We start from the raw sequence: 17,895 nt of genomic DNA, 5'->3' as shown, positions 1-17,895 counted from the left end.
CCTCACTGTCCTTTCTGGAAATGCACAACAGCAGAGGTTAACAGCATTACATACAGCTGTCCCACTTTCTTGTCATCATGTTGTTGACTACACAAAGACTGGGCATGAGTTCAAGCCTAGCAAATAAAACATTAAAGCTGATCAGAAACCAGCTCTCTATTCAATGAATGGAGCTACTGCTTTCCTCCTCTTTTGTCCCCAGAAGGCCTTATTTTCCCTTTGACCCAGCTAGAGGGATTAAAAGATGAAGCACAAGTGTCTTCCAGAGACAGATGGAGCAGATTCTAGTTGGGGAGGAGGACCTTAACAATCTGAGTTAAATGCTACCTCTTAGCAGTGAAGTTCTGAAGCAATGATAGGGGCAGCACAAGGCAAAGGTCAATGCAATTTGAAGAGAAAAACAAAAACATTTTCACATCACAGAATATAAATTACTTGATAGATTAGATTAGTCTCTAGTTGAGAATTAAGCAGGGTGCAAAATTACAAACTTCTTAGCTTTCCTCAGAAAGCTTTGTGTATGGGGATAAGAGCACAACAGGAAATAGGATGACTCAGAACTGTAGTTTTCTTGACTTTCTGTGCAACAATTCTTCCTTCTCATGAACGGCCTGCTATTCACTGCTTTATAAAAAAAGTCCAAAGCCCAATAAGTACATATGATAGATAATATTGGCAGTGGGTTTCATAGGACTTGCTGTTTACTCACTCCTGAAGTCTGTTTGCTGCTGCAGTACTGATGTTCATCCTGATGCATCTGCTCTGATACTCATGGTGGTGTACACACTGTGGTGCTCATTCACCACAGGCAGATACCTGCTTGGATGTACACCTGACAGCACGCCTGAAAAAGCCAGGAACCAACCAATAGAGCAGATGAGAACGAACTACAATGTCCAAAATACACCAGAGCAAGGTTTCCAGATGTGATTTTTTTTTGTTTAAATTCAGCTTCCCCTTTGAAAGCCTTTCCAACCATTTCTGAGCCAGCCTGCGCAATATTCTGAGCAGACACCAAACCAGCTGAAGACTTAATATCCCACTGCAATCTACGAAAAAAAAACAACAAACCAAACCCAACCAAACCCAACAACAGCAACAACAAATCAACCCACGCAGATTTTGAGTTTTGCAGGAAACAGGTCTATCTTTTCAATTTGGTATCCTGCTTGACGGAGAACCTGCCCCAGCACCCCTCCTTATTAAATGTAATCTTAAAATGACATTATTATAAATATTCCCAAATATTTTGGGATGTACTTGTTACCAGCACATTTCAACTTAACTACTTCAGCCCTGCTTTGCTAACAAGAGGCAGCCCAAATGCTTTTAGGTGAGCTAGGAAAACAGGTGGCTATGGAAAATACTCCTAGTCGAAAACCCAACAGCCATCATAAGCAGAGCGGTTTCCCCTCTGTATATTACATGGAAAGAACTGTTATTTTATTTACACCACTTTAATTTCTTTCAAGCAAGAGAGAAAAGAAAAACAGAAGAACAGAGTGTTTAATTTCAAACATGTTATTACTATCTGCAAAGAATTGTATAAAAGCACAAAAAGGAAAGGATTTGGGGTTTTATATTTTGAACAGCAATATAAAAATATGATGCTGGCTCAAATGTCAGCTAAGGTCCATATTGACAACTACAATTCTTTTTTTTTATTGGACGTATTTTACTGAGTATTGAACACTTGCTTATATAGGCACTGATTGAAGAATAACACCACAAAATCAGAATGATAAAGTGCAGACCTGTACTGAGAAGCAGGCCTGGTAAGGCAGTCTACTCCTACAACTCAGCAGAAAGAAAGAAAAAAAAAAAAAAAAAGAAGAAGAAACTGCCATTATAAGAGAAGAAATGTATGATAAATAAAGTCCTGCCGTGGCACAGCTACATCAGGTTTCCTACAAGGTCCAGAGAATTTAAAAAATTGTCCTTTCATAATTTTTCCAGAAGCGCCATGTGACTCTAAGCTGTGTGTGTATATGGCAGTTATATTTTCAAACAACAACGTAGGCACTTAACAAACCCCGGCCCAGTAAGGAGGTTTGCAAGCAGCGACCAAGGCTGTGATGAGAAGGACTGAGCCAAGGCAGCTGGTGTGGGTCACTAATGATGGGCGGCGCTAGATCTCCTGCTTGCACAGGCGCACCCGCTAAGAAGATTTGGGAGTCAGTGGCAACTTCAGCATATCCTGACCTTCCCGCACCTCACAAAGGCAGTTCTCTACAGTTCTTAGTAACGTGAAAGAACATATTATTTCCAGAGCTTGCACACATCCAAAAACAAACAAAAAAAAAAAGGTAGAAAAACAAGAGGGAGAATAAAAACTAATATAAGCTAAAACATTATTTTGTAGTAAACAATAGAATATAACGTGCAATAGTGCAATTTCTCCTTTGCTGCTCCAACAGTGAAGTCTTGACAGATAGTCCACTGAATTTTGGCGTAGGGCATTTCACATCTAGCTGCGAGCTTGCCGGGCATTGCTGGGCTTCCCAGTCTTCGGTGCCGAATCGCTTTGTCCCGGCTCTCCTTTCGCCTTGCCCAGGTGGCGGAGCTTTTGATCCCAGCGCTGCATATGGAAAAGCAGAGGAATTGCAAAAAGATGACAGAAGAAGTCGGAGTTTATAAATAATAAATGCTGTTATGATGATAAATATGGTAACTGTGTGGCTTTACAGACAACAAAAGTCACTGCTGTGCTGCCACCACAATACCCTGTGTTGGGCCCCACTGGAGGAGTGTGAGGTTATTAAGAATTATTATTTCCAACAGAGAGGAGCATCCATTTCTTGGCCTGGTTTAATAAATTCTGTGAATGAAGGGGCTGATGGCAAGGCACAGTACAGAGTCTTCAGAAGTATCTAAAAAGCTTATGTAAATGAAGCCACCTGTGCAATCGCTAGGGGAAGCTGGGGAAAATAATCAAGTGCTTTTTTTTAAAAATGTTTTAAATGCCTCTTTTCCAGGCAATAGGAACTGCAGTACAAAAAGGCATAATAAATGTAACTGGAAAAAATGATGACGCATTACAAAAACTGGGACTGGGATGATAAGTGCCATCGTCAGGCTTCTCCAACTGTGAATGGCATTCTCAGCAGCTTCTGCCCCACCATAACATAACACAGTCTGAAGTTATCAAGTCATGAATGCCACAACCCCTAACTAGCAATTTCTCGTCCTTTATACTTTGTACTTGAATTTATTCAACTAGTTTCCTGATGCAAGCACTGCTACTGTACCAGAAGTCATTGATACAGTGGCACAAAGACCTTCAAAAATCTTTATCCACACATGCTATGCATCAGTAGCTATAAGAGCTGAGAGTTCAGCAAGAATGAACAAGTATCACATGATTAGGAAAAAAAAATTGAGTTTAGGTATTGCTTTTCAAAAAAAAAATTATCTATGAGCCTCTTCAGTGCTGAGGCTCTAGACCTACCACAAAAATGCTCTGCATACTGAAGCCAGTACTGGACAGAAAAACAACTGAATTGGACTGAAACCAGTGCTTAATAGAAGGCAATCCCAGCTGTGCAATAAGCTAGAAAATATGTGAGCTCCCAAGAAAGAAACCATATATCACCCTGCCACCCCCGAACTGGGACCGAGCAGAGATCAGCCTGCAGCAGCAACCTGGTGTTTATTCCATGGCACTGGATTTCAGAAAGTTCTGCCAAACCAAACAACAGCTTGGAATAAGATCCCCATATCTTTTCACTCATGTAATCGCTGTGGATGTACCATATTTACACTGAGAATCCTGTATTTCTAATGAGAACAATATTTTCCTGCCAGTCACCATTAAAACGGTTGGAGAAAGCATTCAGCAGAAGAGACTGGTTTGCACAAATACAACCACTGTGTCGAGACAACAGATGAGAAATTGTTTTAAAATAAGAGAAATCTGTGTAAAATGTAGAAATAGCCAATAGTCTGCTGTGCATCAAAGCATAAAAAGGCAGTCCTTCCAGAACATGGAAGACATTAGAATACACTAAAATTAGAAAACATTGGAGAAAACACTCATGTATTGTTTCCATTTGAGCTCATTGCTTCCAGTTGGCTACTACATGTAAAATACAAAACTTCCTTACCATGCACCTTCCATATCTAAGCAAGAGAGACAAATTTGGCATAGTCATTAACCCATGCCATTTGTTAACTATATTTAAAATTTGCTAACTATGTTTAAAGAATGTTAAAATCTGAAAAGTGTAATTCTGACTTAGTCTGGAAAACACTTGTAAAGCCCTCTTTTTTCATTAGTGTTACAATTGCAGTGAAGTACATAGGAGTTGCAGAAGGGACATTTCACCACAAAGGCAGAACACTTCTGTGGTCTGCTTTGTCGAGATGAAGATTTTGCCTGCCATCCACTTGCGCTACTTGGCACGTATTTCTAAGTAACATAATAAGCCATGTTAATTTTTGATACTTGTTATCAATTAGCTCGAGTTAGGGTGTGTCTTTTTCCTTCATTTTGTAAAACTTCAGTAGCTGTTCCATGGCATCTGCAATATTTGACTTTCGTTGAGCTATTTTCCTACCTTTACTTTTTTACCAAGTCGATCCTTCCATTTCTCGGCTATGGAGCCTTCCACCAAGAGTAACCTACAGAAGGAGATAAACTGTTACTCAAACAGCATTCGTGCATGACCTACAGAACCCAATACATGCAACAATCACACCTCCGTGCCTGCAGAGCTTTGTGGCTCTCAGCACTCTCTCTGAGTAGAGAATATTATTACAGTGCCACGCAGAGCGTCACAAAGTTTGGCTTAGCTGGTGACCACGCAATCTCTATGGACAGGAGAACAAACAACAAGTAACACCTCAAAGATAATGCTGCAAGACTTACCTGGAGCGCTCCTCATCTTCGTAGCCCATAATGATGTACTCTTCATTGGCACTGAGCGGTGGGCAGAGGCAGCCGGAGTTTGTGTAAAGGTTTACAGTGTCCTTTGGGATGTTCACCAGGGAAGATTTGAGAATCTCCTTTACTTCCACTACTGCAGTGACATCATGACATTTAGTCTTCACCTCCTTCACTTTTGCCCGAATGACTAGGAAGAAGTAGCAAAAAGTACAGCTAAGGGCAGCAGATAATACAGGTCGCCCCGGGGCCATTCTTGATGACCTCTAGGATTAGTCTTTTGTACGGTCTGTTATCAGAAGCTCAGCTGGACTCTGTAACTCCCCTGCCCCCAGCTCTTCACTACTTCATCCTCCAGCAAGAGGCTGCAGACAGCTCAGTATATTTCAAAACACAATGAGTCACCAGCAGGAATTACATACCAGATGTAAGGGTGTTTCGTTACATTTGGGCTTGATTTTTAGTATCTCCTTCTCTTTGCTCTTCCCACTTCGTGTATTTAATTCATTCTTTGTATGTTCTTCTTCTGCCTCATGTACTGCTCTCTATTTGACTGCTTGCACTACAGATGTCTAAACTTAATTTGTCACGCTCATCTTTTCATGAGACATGAATATGCATCAAAGCTTATTGTATCACTGTATTGGATGACAGGCCCTTACCTTTTTCATCCTCTCTCCACTGACCCAGCACCAATCTGCTCTGTTCCTTATGAACACCAAATACTCCTGATCTTGACCTGGTGACCTGTTTAATTGTTTCTTTCCTTGCTCTTTCTTTTTGCCATAAGTTGCATAGGAGGGAAAGTTGCCTTTCAAAGGCAACAGATATTTGGCTCTCTCACAGTGACCACTGAACTAAATGCAAAGCAAATCCAGTGGTCACACTCTAGAGAATACCACATCTTTCACAGCTTGCAAATGACATCCGTTCCATTACAGATAATAAACTCCTTAGATTCCTAATTTCTTATAGCCTATGAAAAGTAACAGTGGACCTGATACGCTAGAAGACCAGGGCCATTTGGACAGTAGAGGACGTAGAGCACTTTTAAAGGTTGTACTGACAAACTAACAGTCAAAAAGTCATTCATTGCTGGCTGCAAAGCACAAGAATGCAAAAGCCTAGTATGCCTGTTAGATGCCACGGTGAGATTTTAGGCATGAAAATCAGCAAAAACATCCCTTTCTACGAAATCAGAATGTATCAAAGCTGTAAATCCAAAAGGAATTTCAAGCATAGGAGCCCACGGTGTCATTTTTAACAAATGACTTTTCACACTAAAGAAGTGCATGAATCCCAAATGCCCATGCTGACACTGGAATAACTAGCACTCAACGTCAACAAAGACACTCTTGTACTAACATATTAGGCTAATCCCCTCTATCCTTCTATAAACACTCTCCGTTTTGAATTTGGAAAAGTTTCAGGCCACATCTTCTGTAATAAGTCCTACTGGATTAACCATCAGTAATTGAAACCATAGGCTATTTTTGTGACATTTTTCCCAGTCCTATTTAACTCTCTGACTGTAGCCTTATAAACAGCGATCTCCTAAATGATTGGGAGCTGGCCATGCAGCTGTCCTTACCGTAGTTATAATTGTTGCGTAGATAGGTCTTCTGGGTAGCTTTTATGGGTTTGCATTTGCAGCGTTCTACAAAACAGAAACTTTTATTTAGAAAGAAAATAGCCTGCATTCAGTGATAACCTCCCCAAAACCCCAAAATCACACCTAACAAGAATTTCCCGCCGCTGAATTTATTCAGTGCCTGGCTCATTCAGGCTCATTCAGGATTTGCAAAAAACTCACCTAACACTGGGACTGGATTTCACTGGTATGGTAAAAGCCACGTAGCAGGAAGGGATAAAGGCAAGAAGCCAGGCTCTTTTGCCACAGACACATTACTTTCTCAGCTAATTCTCAGCTAGATATTATTTTCCCAGCTAATTTTACTTGAAACAACTTAAGGAGGGGTAGCGCTCAAGTGTTGACTACTCCCTTAAGAAATTATAGAGGACTAAAAATTCCTCCAGTAACAAATGACTGCATAGGTGTAACTAAAACAAGGAGCTACTCATGAGTCCACATTATGGACTGTGGGACTGAAAACTGGGAGAGCCAGAGGGAATGAATTGACCAGCATACAGTAGAGCCAGCTGCTGAGAACCTCTGGTCTGTGGCAACAACCACTTCATTGAGTACAAAACTCAGCAGATGCTTGCAGCCTGCACTTTCTAAGGAGGAAAGCTCAGCAGTTTCTTGGCAATGTTGCCTAGATCTCACCATGGTTCCACCAGCGCGCTTGCTCTCTAACTTGGAAAAAATAATGCAGAGAGGCTGCCATGATCAGCCTTCTGATCTATCCACCCCATGTGTCCTCAGCCCGGAGTACAACTGAAGCCTGTGCTTTGGACACACCTAACAACAAAGTTAGGCTGCTGTCACTTGGGTTTGTGATCCAGAACCCTAGGTATAATTAAAAATGGGAAATTATTAGCTCTTCTGGTAGGATGACCTTCAAAACACAAAATGAACGAGCGCTGAAGAGCAGCACATCCAGCAGTGTTCCAGACAGCCAGGAACAGTACTGCATGTAACAGCATCTTCATTAGAACCTCGGAAGTGCTAATGCTGAAGCCCCAGATCCATATTTTCATTAACTTTAACAATATTTCACTGCCAATTATTCTAATGCAAATATCCATTTTATTTTATTTTATTTTATTTTATTTTTTACTAGTAGAGCTTGGTGGGCTCTGTCAGAATCATTGAACTGGCAAATTGCCCCCAAGCCCACTGCCTCCCCCCTCTCCAACCACAGGTCCCAGTATCATGTGCGTGTGGTTATCTACTCTAACGTACCACTGGAAGTAAAATGTAATTCAGAGAAGAGTAGGTGAGCTGCAAGTACAACTCAGGTGTCCTCATTCATACTCAGTGTCCTAAATATCCAGTCTTGCCCGCTGGCTGCATTTCACTCAGCATTTAAGTGAAAGAAGACTTAACACAGCCTATTTCTATGCATCACTGTTCTAAAATAATGATGCATGCAGCCAGTTACTTCGTTAAATCCACCGTGAAGAGTTTGGGAAACAACTTCTATTTTCTTTTTAAGGTTTCTGCATTAAATAAAAAGATGGTTATAGACTTCTCAAAATTATCATTTATCCTGGACTGCAAGGATTTTTGTAGTTGAAAATTAAAAAAAAAAATACAGGAAAGAGGAGAACATCTCCAAAGAAGAGGATATTGTTTCCTTGAATTTCAAACATGTCCTCAGGAACCTATATATAGTATCCTACAGACTTAGGCTTTTGTATGGAACTGTGTTAAAATAATAAAGGCTGAGAAGGGAAGTGATTTTTGGCTTCCCTTCTGCCTGTGGGAGCTCATGCATACTTTAGACCAAATTATGGCCCATTTTATAAGCTGCCTCGCAACACGCCATAAAAGACGTGCTGCTCTGACCCGCACTCATGCAGGCATCTTGGCATTCATATTCAACAAGTTTTACATTTTAACATTCTCCTGCTCTACAATTCCTTTCTCTGAGACATAAGTAGGAAAAAAAAAAAACAAACCAAAAACAGTCTAAATTAAGGGACAAAAATATATAGTCCCATATTTCCCTATTGAAAAAAAAAAAAAGGGGAGTATCTTTTATTACTTGTTCTAGAACTAATGGATAGACCTGCACACATCCCTGATGAAGGTACTTTCTAGTTGTTCTTGTGTTCTTCAAATTTATATACCACAGAAGTTTACATAATGATGCATTATTTCTAATTACTACTTAGGAATACAGAAGGTGGCACAAGGGCATTGCCAAAGTCAGTTCTAAAGCCATATGCAGAGTGATGAGCAACTCATCTCTCTCATCACCTGTTATGGAGGCTTTCAAAGGGAACATTACGCAAGTATTAGAAAACATGATTTTATCTGATGCATGTTTCTGAGCGTTCCCCAGCAAAGGGGAACATCCACAAAAGGCGGCTGCAAGAAAAACTGCATTGTAAAAATTCACTGACTGTTAATCCTAAGGGGAAATCCCATCTGACCTGACTGTTCCCCCTCCAATGCTGCCGGAAGAGCTCAGGGACCACAACTCCATTAGGGCCTAAGCACCAAGACAGACAGCAGATGCTCATGGCAACCAGGACTGAGATCTCTGCTGACTTTGCCATTCAATATTCTTTTTTAAAGCATGTCAACATAATACCAACATATGCTCAACATCTATTCCATGGGAAACTTCTCCCTGTAAATTACCAAAATAAAAGAACTACAGGGAAGGTTTTCTGCTATAATCACTACCTAGAAACATGTCATCTTAAATACTTGTGCATGCACAGTCTAAACAAATGCTCAGGCCTGGCAGATGCTTCCATTTTAAGTTTCGGATAAAGAAGCCTGGAAAATTTTCTAAATGGCCTGAATAGCATGTCATGGAGCATACAAATATCTAGCTTACTTCCAAGAGACAGAAAAATCAGCTGAAATGGGTGTGGTGCACTGAACCACAAACTGTGTTCCAACAGTAAAAAAGCTAGTGATAAAGATATTACCCTTCTTCTTCACCAGTACCTTTTCTATTCATCCTCACTCTCTTTTGGATGCAATTTTTCAATTCTACATCCCTGAGGGCAAGCAGTTCTGAAGATACATCTAATATTTTTCATATAATGTAACAGAAGATCAATGCTGAAGTTAGCAAAACTTGGTCTCTAATTCTGCATTGCTCAATCGTATTTAGGTGGTTACATTAGCAAACTGGACATCAGCATGTACTGTAGCTGGAGAAGAAAACTTCTAGTTGGCTTGCTCAAGCAACAAATTCACCTTTCTATAATGTTAGCTACCAAACTGGGCTTTGCTTTTCTTCGCACTGCCTGTGAATTGTGGTGACACTCAAGAGATTGATTTCACTCCGTTCAGTGAAAACAAAACCAATCAGTAAAGTAAAAACAGTGGGAGACTCACTGGAATAAAAACAGTCTCACAAGGTCTCAGCTTCCGCTTCCTCAGGTTAGCCTGAGTTTTACCATTATCTGCAGAGAAGCTGGAATTTAATTTGAAAATCTGAGAGTCATAGCAAAGCACAATCCTCAGTGTTCTTACTCCCAACAACTGAAAGAGTTGGTGTACTCACCAACGTGCTACAAAGTGAAATAATTTTCCTTTCCTTCTGAATGTGAAACAGTCTGCCTGAATCCAGCCCCCTTTGGCTAAAACACACAACACCGAGAACATTACATGTCCAACTGCTTTTCACTTTGCTCCTGCAGCACGTGACTGTGAACACCTGCAACTTCACTTCTGCTCTCCTTGCAACTTACGACAATGGTATTTATAAGTTTATAGAAACTCATTTTGGTGCATTCAACCCCAACTGTGTTGCTTGGCAGTTCGCAGACCTGGGATTTTCTTTCTCATCATTTCAGTAAGCATTTCTCAGTTAAATCAAAGCTCATAGCAGTATGCTAGCAAAAGTCTGCCAATGACTACAGTGTTATTCTCCTCCCTGCATTTTCAGTTCTGCATGGAAAAACAACTGGATGCACTGGAGAGAAAATGACATTTTTGGTAGTAGGGAGGCAGTAGGGAGGGAACCCCACGTAACGATCATTCTCAGTGTTCAAGATAAAACTTGTAGTGAAATCAGCACAGCCCCCTGACTTGAATTGCACAAGTGAGTTGATCAGAAGTACACAGTCTTTGCAGCCCCAAATCCCACCTTTCCACGACAGCTGTAAGCACAAATCAAAAGCACAATCTACAGGATCTCAAGATAGGGCAGAATATCTATGCATCAATCAGTGCTGCTCTTTATTAAGTATGAAAGGGATGTGCTCATACAGCTTATTATTTAGTTTTAGAAAAATGTACTCACCAATGCCGGTGCCTCTACAGTTGCCATTATTAGAATCCATTGGGAAATCTGGCACGGATTCATTAAAAAAATGTTAGCACTTTCAGTATTGCATTATTTCAACACATACACATATGACATTTTATCTTTCTCTGATATTTAATATAGTAAAACTCAACAAATAAGCAGATTGTAAAGATGCAGAAGCCTCCCTGTTTCTGCCAGAGTTGCGATCGATTCTTACCTGAGCTTCGCCCTCACAGAGCACATGATGTCACATGCTGAACCACATTAAACAGCCCGCTTCTAGTGGTGCAAAGACTGGCAGGTTTAGGACAAGGATGGGAATCTGTGGCATGAATTTGCCGAATTTAAAAATTACATACAGAGTTTGCATTTAATAAGATGATGAAGGAGAAATTACTTTTGGTTGGCTTTTTTCAGTTACTGAGGAAATCAAACCGACCATAATCATATCATGCCAAACCAACGTTTCAGACCTTCCCCTATTCCTCAGCATGTTGAAGAACATGCTGATTATTTTGAAGGATGGATAAAGAATAGAAGGGGAAAAAAAAAAACAACCATTGTGACAAACTTCCAAAGAACTGCTTTCAGACACGTTGGTCTGTGGAATGTGCCTCACATTTCAAATTTTAAATCGAATTTTTATTAAATCACATAATTTAACGGGTTTATAAATATATTGGATAACAACAGATGTCTATGTTAACGCATGTAGTCTTGCACAGCGTAAGGAGAAAAAAAAACACATGAGAAACAAGACTAGGAAGAGAGCTAGCATACTTTATTAGAAGGACAAATAAGATGGGAAAATAAATAGGCTCTAAATAAAATCCCCCTTCTTTAAGTGGGCCTGGCTAAAGGTTTCTTCACCTTTTCCAGATGTCAAGGCTGGTATCATACATAGTCTTTCTTGTACCCTTATGGGATCTTGGATACAGCAATGCTGGTATTACAGTACAGCCTAGGATGACACTTGGCGTAGCTGAAGAACTTAGACGTGTGGACTGCATTTTAAGAGCAGGGGCTATCAGTGAATCACAGATTCTGTAAATAGAGAGCCCCAGACATCCCCAGCTGCACTTACCAGTACAAGACTCATTTGTACTGGCTGAAGAACCATCCTCAAACGAACACCGATGCAGCAAGGGTGATAAACACCCAACATGCGTAATATATACCTGCCACTGCAACAAACATCAAACCCAACTGTTTCCCACCAGATGTTCTCTTCCACATCTAAGTACACAAAACTCAATTGTTTTGAGGGTTTTTTTCTTTACAAAACCTATTTCATTTGCCAGGCCACTCATCCAACCTCCAAGCCAGTTGTTACCAGTTGTTGGGTATGTGACATAACAGCTGCTGTGCAACAGGAGAGCGATTCAGCTGTGTGCAGAGAAGCTATTCAAGTACATTAGTGCAATTTCTCTGAGTTCAGGCTGAGGTGTGCAATATATTGTGCTCTGCATTCGTGTTCAGTGCATAGCGCTTGTTGATGAATGATGGAGGAGTAAACAGGTAACACTGTGCCACTTCATAGAATCATGATTAATCTTACTTTTGAGGTCTTGGGACAGGCAAGTTTTGACTTTAAAGTGATGTTCATCTTTCTCAGGGCCCTTGCATATGTTAAGAGATGAGCAGTTTCTAGAGAGAGAGAAGTGTGGGCTTATGGAAGCAACTGGAGACTTTTCACCACTGTGCAACGTGTCTGGGAAAAGGCTTCCAACTTCCCAATACTTCTTCTGTGGCCAACAACCACACAAGGCTCATACCACTCAGTCCCTTCCCATCTACCAGGGAAGGGACAAGGAAGGTGGCCTTGGCCAGTCCTACCATCAGCCACCAGCTTAGATAGGCACGAGGAACCATGATATGCCAGCCCCTGACCCCAGCTGTCTCAGAAGACAGGACCTCTCCATCAGGCTTATCCACACACTGCTTAGACCTCCAGGCAGATAGAAAAAAAACAAAAAAAGGCAGCTACTTTAAAAAAATAAGCAGCTGACTTGCTATTGTTCTAGTCCTCTTCTGAGAGGACCTCTTTGCCAAGTTTTGTCTATGCAAAACAATCTTTTGAAAGAAATAACTGTCAGTGATGATTAGCAGGATTGCCAAAGAGGAAATATTACCCAGAGCTTCGATTCAAAGGCTTCCTATTAAATTTTGGTTAAGAGTGAGGGGGAAAAGTCCAAACTAATTTTTCCAATGAGCTGTTTTAACTAATCTTTTTTCAGAGGGGTGCTATTAAAAAAAAAGAAAAAAGAAAAAGCTAACAAAGATAGTAAAAGCCACTTGCATAGTAAGTGCACAAAACAATTCCTGGACCACAGATTTGATGAGAGCTTTGGGAAACAGCAGCAATTCAGTAAAACTTAATCTTGTGCATACATCTTATGTATCTTATCTGATCACATAATGAAAATAAAATTAAAAAAGAAAGCCATCCTGGGGAATTCAGGTCTCCAAAGGCAAATAAACTGAAGTAAAAATGGAGTCAAAGTGACCAGTGGTGTTATCATCAATACGGTCTTTTTCAAAGCTCACAACGTGCAATTTTTTTGTTCTTTAAGAATTGAGACTGCCTGCAGTTTTGAGCAAACAACTAAAACAAATCTCAACTTTTAAGATGGGCGTAATTGCTCATCCTCTGCACTGCCCTGACCATTCCCCCTACCTCCTTTGTGTGTTTGGACTGCCATAAGCAAACACAAGCAAAGCAAGAGCCGGAGCAAATTTGATCTTGAGTTTGGAAACCACTGATTCAGAAAGCTAACAACGTGTGAAAAAATGAGCAGGGGGACCTGTTATTTCGCTTTTAGGTGCACAGTACCAAATTCAAGTACTGGGGTACAACAACTTCATCTCGGCACAGCAGATGTGGAGGACTTGGACTACATATAGAAACTGCAGCTTCATTTCAGATCTAAGAACACGTCTCCATCAATTAAATCGTATTTCATGTTCTTTAATGTTTAAGGGATTATATTTCTAAAAAGAGGCAGAATTCTAATCCACTGTTTTATGTTAATCAGTCAAAATGGTTCTGACATTTGTTGGATATCTTTGTGACATCTCCCTTTTCTCCAGCATCTCACTAATAGCCTGATATGCCTTCAAACCATTTTTATGTCAACTTATAATATGGAGTGCTCCTACTCTGTGCCAAAGGGATAAAGCACGTGCAGTGACAAGCAGGTGGTTTGGTGCAGCAGAGAGGTCACTTTGTGTAATACTGAAATCCATCAGCACTTAGAACTGGTCACAGAGCAACTTGTGACAGGAGCAGGAAGAGTTCCAGCAGCTCCTAGGGAGTCAGATGCATGAGCCTCACGTACGCGCAACCAGGTACTCTGATGCATCTGGATTATCTACAGAGGATACAAATTAAATCAGAGAGTAAATATTGCTGCCTGGAAGTGACTAAACATTTAAGAAAATAAGGTATGGTGAGATGTGACTGTCTCTACCAAGGCACCACTCAAAAGTTCCCAAAGGAAACATCCAGGAGCATGAAGTCACTCCTACACCTGCTGCTGGGTAAGCAACAAGATACAGAGTTTTTCCTGTTTATTCAACCATGCCCACACTTCACTGTGATCTTAACATCTGCAGAGCCAGAAATTCAGCCAACGGATCTGTCCTCTGGTACGGGCAGCGCCCAGTTCCCTCTTCAAAACTGGAAAAGAACGCATCACCAGAGACATAACCAGAGTGAGCACGCAGGCCTACATGTATGTGCATCTGAGCATCAGCAATTAACGCAGCCATTTTGGTGACTCATTGGGTGCAAAATTAAAGACATGATACATTTCCCATGGAATGCTGGCTTGAAGGTGGCCCTCAGATCTGCAGCCCTGCTCAAGCCCAGGGGTTCACTGCCTCTTAACTCCAGCTGCACAGCTCTGCTCTGACTGAGCCCTGAACAAAGCACTTGCACTATCCTCAGCAGCCTTCTCCATCATGGACATAACAATGCTTACTTCACATCTTCAACATGCAATCAGCCTAGAAGCGACATCAGCAGAAAGACACAAATACTCCCTCATTCCTGCTAAGAGGAAGCCCCTAAACAGGCCCTTCAACTGGTGTTGCAGATAGAAAGAAGTCTCAGGAGACACTCACACAGGATGTGTAGCCCTCAGCTCAATAACAGAGAACTTTTCTCTAGGATTTGCCACAGCTTCTGCCAACCACAGCTTCTCCTCAGCAACAGCCCGGGTCCAGCAGGCAAGGGGAGGACAACTAACAGGGAATCTTACCATCATTACTGCGACGTCAAAAGAAAAATATCAAGTGAACTTCAATTCATCTTCAACTTAGCATCATTGTCCTGAGAGCCAAGATGTGACTGTGAGAGGGAATTCTAGCAAGGTGTGCCCTGAAGATCAGAGGAGCACTTTGCCCATCGAAGTCTCAGTCTGGTATTGGACAAGGAGTGGAAACGGAGCTTCCTCACCTCCACTTCTGTTCCAACCACAAAAGCCCTCTGAGTCTGCTGCCCTTCAGGCTGCCACCTTACCAAAGGGATCAGGCAGACACATCAATCCTCACCAGCAATGACACGGAGACCTTGGGAGGACAGAAAACCATTAAGACTTACTCTGCAGGTAGCACGCCCCTTCGGAAAAATGAAAAATCAAGACTGGACTTCTGAAAGATAAAAGCACCTCCTTCTACAAGAAAAGCCCATAACAAATGGGTTTATAGTTCCACCTACTCTATTAGCTGTTGTTTGCAAACAGCGTGAGGTCTGCGAGTGCTCAGGAGATAAAGCAAGAGCAGCATTTTGTACTCAAGCCATTGAGCAGCTTGCTCTCTGTGTCTCCCGCTTGGCTGCGATGCTCCATTTGGAGAATTGAATTTGCAAGTGTTCACCTTACCTCTTCCTCGAACAGGAATCTTTCCTTCTGCTCTCTAAAGGAGCATTTTCATTCCCTCAAGAAGGATTCTTTCAGTCTGGTACATAATGCATCGGTTCAACATTTTCAGCCCAGAAATGAGAATGTCATCAGGTTCTCATTCACTGAAAGAGAGTGTTCATGGATCCGGCACTGGAATCCCTCAAAGAGGTCATTGTACTGCTGAGGTCCTCAGAAATAGGTAACTCGGGGGCAATTTTAGCCAAACTTCCTCCCTCCAGATTTGAATGCGATTGCTTTCAAATCGCTGCAGGCTTGCCAAGCCTCCCTCGGTCTGGGTCCATTTTTAAGGCAGTTCTGAGAGCACCTCAACACCCCCGAGAAAGGCGCTCGGGGTTGAAGAGCCCGGCAGGTCGGCAGCCCTTACAAGGCAGCAGCAAGGCATCCCCAGCACACTGCGTGGGGGGAAGGACAGGTGAGAGCAGGGCGGCCAGAGAATAACTACAGCAGTCGGAGGCACCGGGGCACGGCACCAAGAGCTACGTCGCAGCTCGAGAATCGGACAGGGCTCAGTGCAGCGGACTTGGTTCAGCTACAGGCGGAACGCGGGGCAGCTGCGGGGCCGCCTCCGGCTCAGAACATCACCGTTTTCGTACGGGTCAAATCTCGCTCGACCCAGCCACCCACCGCCCCGCTCTAACTTCCAGTTCCGCCGCTACCGCAAGTTAACATTTCCGCGGGGCGCCTCTCACCGGCACCGCCGAGCGCCGCAGCCCCCGGCCGGGCGGGGAGCCGAGCACAAGGCACGGAGCGGCGCGCAGCCACCACGGAGCGCTCCCGCAGCCGCCCGGCGCAGCCGCTGCCTTTGCCCCGCGGGAGGCGTCACCTCGGGGCTCCCCCGAGCGGCAGAGCCACCGCGGGACGGGACGGGACCGCGGAAAGAGGAGGAGAAGCCGCCGGGAGCCGGGCTTTGTGCGGGCGGCCCCGGCCCGACGGCGCGCACTCACCGGCGCCCTCGGCGGTGACGATGGCCTCGGGGGAGATGCAGACGCCGCGGTCGTAGAGCGGCAGCTCGTCGCAGGCCAGGCTCTCGGGCCACGCGTGGCGGTAGCGGATGAGGACGGGCTCGCAGCCGGCGCGGGCGCGCTCGCAGACGGACTTGCAGGGTTTGATGGGCTCGTGCTGGAAGTCGATGGTGCAGATGGGCGCGTACATGGCGCACAGGAAGAAGAGCAGGTCCGGGCTGCAATTGGTGCCCAGCAGCCCCTCGAACTGCTCCATGGCCAGCACGGCGTTGGCCTGCGTGCTGTGGTGCAGGTGGTTCGGCATCTTGGTCATGTTCCAGGGCAGCGGCTTGCATAGCGGGATGCGCACCGGCTCGCAGGCCGCCGCCCGCCCCGCCGGCGCCCGCCCCAGCAGCAGCAGCGCGGCCAGGGCCAGCGCCGGCAGCCCCCGCCACATGCCGCCGACGGCCCCGAGCTCAGGGGCCGAGCGCCGCGCCCGCCGCTCCGCTCCGCGCCTCGGCCCGACCCCGGCACCGCCCCCGGGCGGGCGGGCGGGCAGGGAGGGGTCGCGGCCGGGGCCGGGCCGGGCGGAACAAAGGGGCCGGGCGGGGAGCGGGGAAGGCGGCGGGGCCGCGCTGCTCGTGCCCGAGGGCGGCCCCTCGCAGAGCGCGGTCCGAGAGGAAGCGCCGTGCGTCCCGCAGCCGGCGGGGAGCGCACCTGGCGGCCGGGAGCCCCGGCTTCTTTCGGACGGCGTGCGATTCTCAGCGTTTGGCTTCGCGTCACCTGTTAGCGTGCGTGCAAAACTGAGTTTAGAAGCAAAGCACGTTTCCTGTGCTTTGCCTCCGAAGAGTTTTCCTTCAAAGTACTTGTCCTTGGAGGAGTTCTCAAAGAACACTTTTAAGGTTTTACTTTAGAAAACCAAAACGTAAAATTCCTATCGCCGTTGCCTACGTTTGCGTTCAAAGCTCCAAACAAATGCCTGCCTGCACGAGGAAAGCTGTGGTCTCAGTAGCACTTGTCAAGGACGGACAAGGAAGGAACAACACCAACAACGGCAGCAGCACAGTGCATGAACAGACTGATGCTCAGCACATATAACAGGAGCTCACAATAACAGCCAGTTCACTCCTAGGCACAGCCCTCTCTTCACATTGACTACAACATCTGCCAGAGAGCTGGTGGATGCTGAGCACTTTGACATCAAAAAAGGCAGGAAAGCGGCTTTGCTTTGGGTGCTGCTGCTCTGC

At 44.1% G+C, this 17,895-nt stretch overlaps 1 protein-coding gene across 1 annotated transcript; it reads right to left on the bottom strand.

The window, feature by feature from the left end:
* Window positions 1-2,467: 2,467 nt before the first annotated feature.
* On the bottom strand, window positions 2,468-17,105 carry FRZB (frizzled related protein; the record flags this gene model as incomplete). The annotated part of the gene is made up of 6 exons (XM_079539033.1): window positions 2,468-2,578; window positions 4,557-4,620; window positions 4,868-5,072; window positions 6,474-6,539; window positions 10,777-10,824; window positions 16,652-17,105. 6 exons carry the CDS (start codon window positions 17,103-17,105, stop codon window positions 2,468-2,470), a joined length of 948 nt encoding a protein of 315 aa, XP_079395159.1.
* Window positions 17,106-17,895: the final 790 nt, after the last annotated feature.

This window comes from Tetrao urogallus (assembly GCF_951394365.1).
Source record: "Tetrao urogallus genome assembly, chromosome: 8".
Taxonomy (NCBI): domain Eukaryota; kingdom Metazoa; phylum Chordata; class Aves; order Galliformes; family Phasianidae; genus Tetrao; species Tetrao urogallus.
Note: the sequence above shows the minus strand (reverse complement) of the source record. Positions and strands in the feature narration are given on the sequence as shown.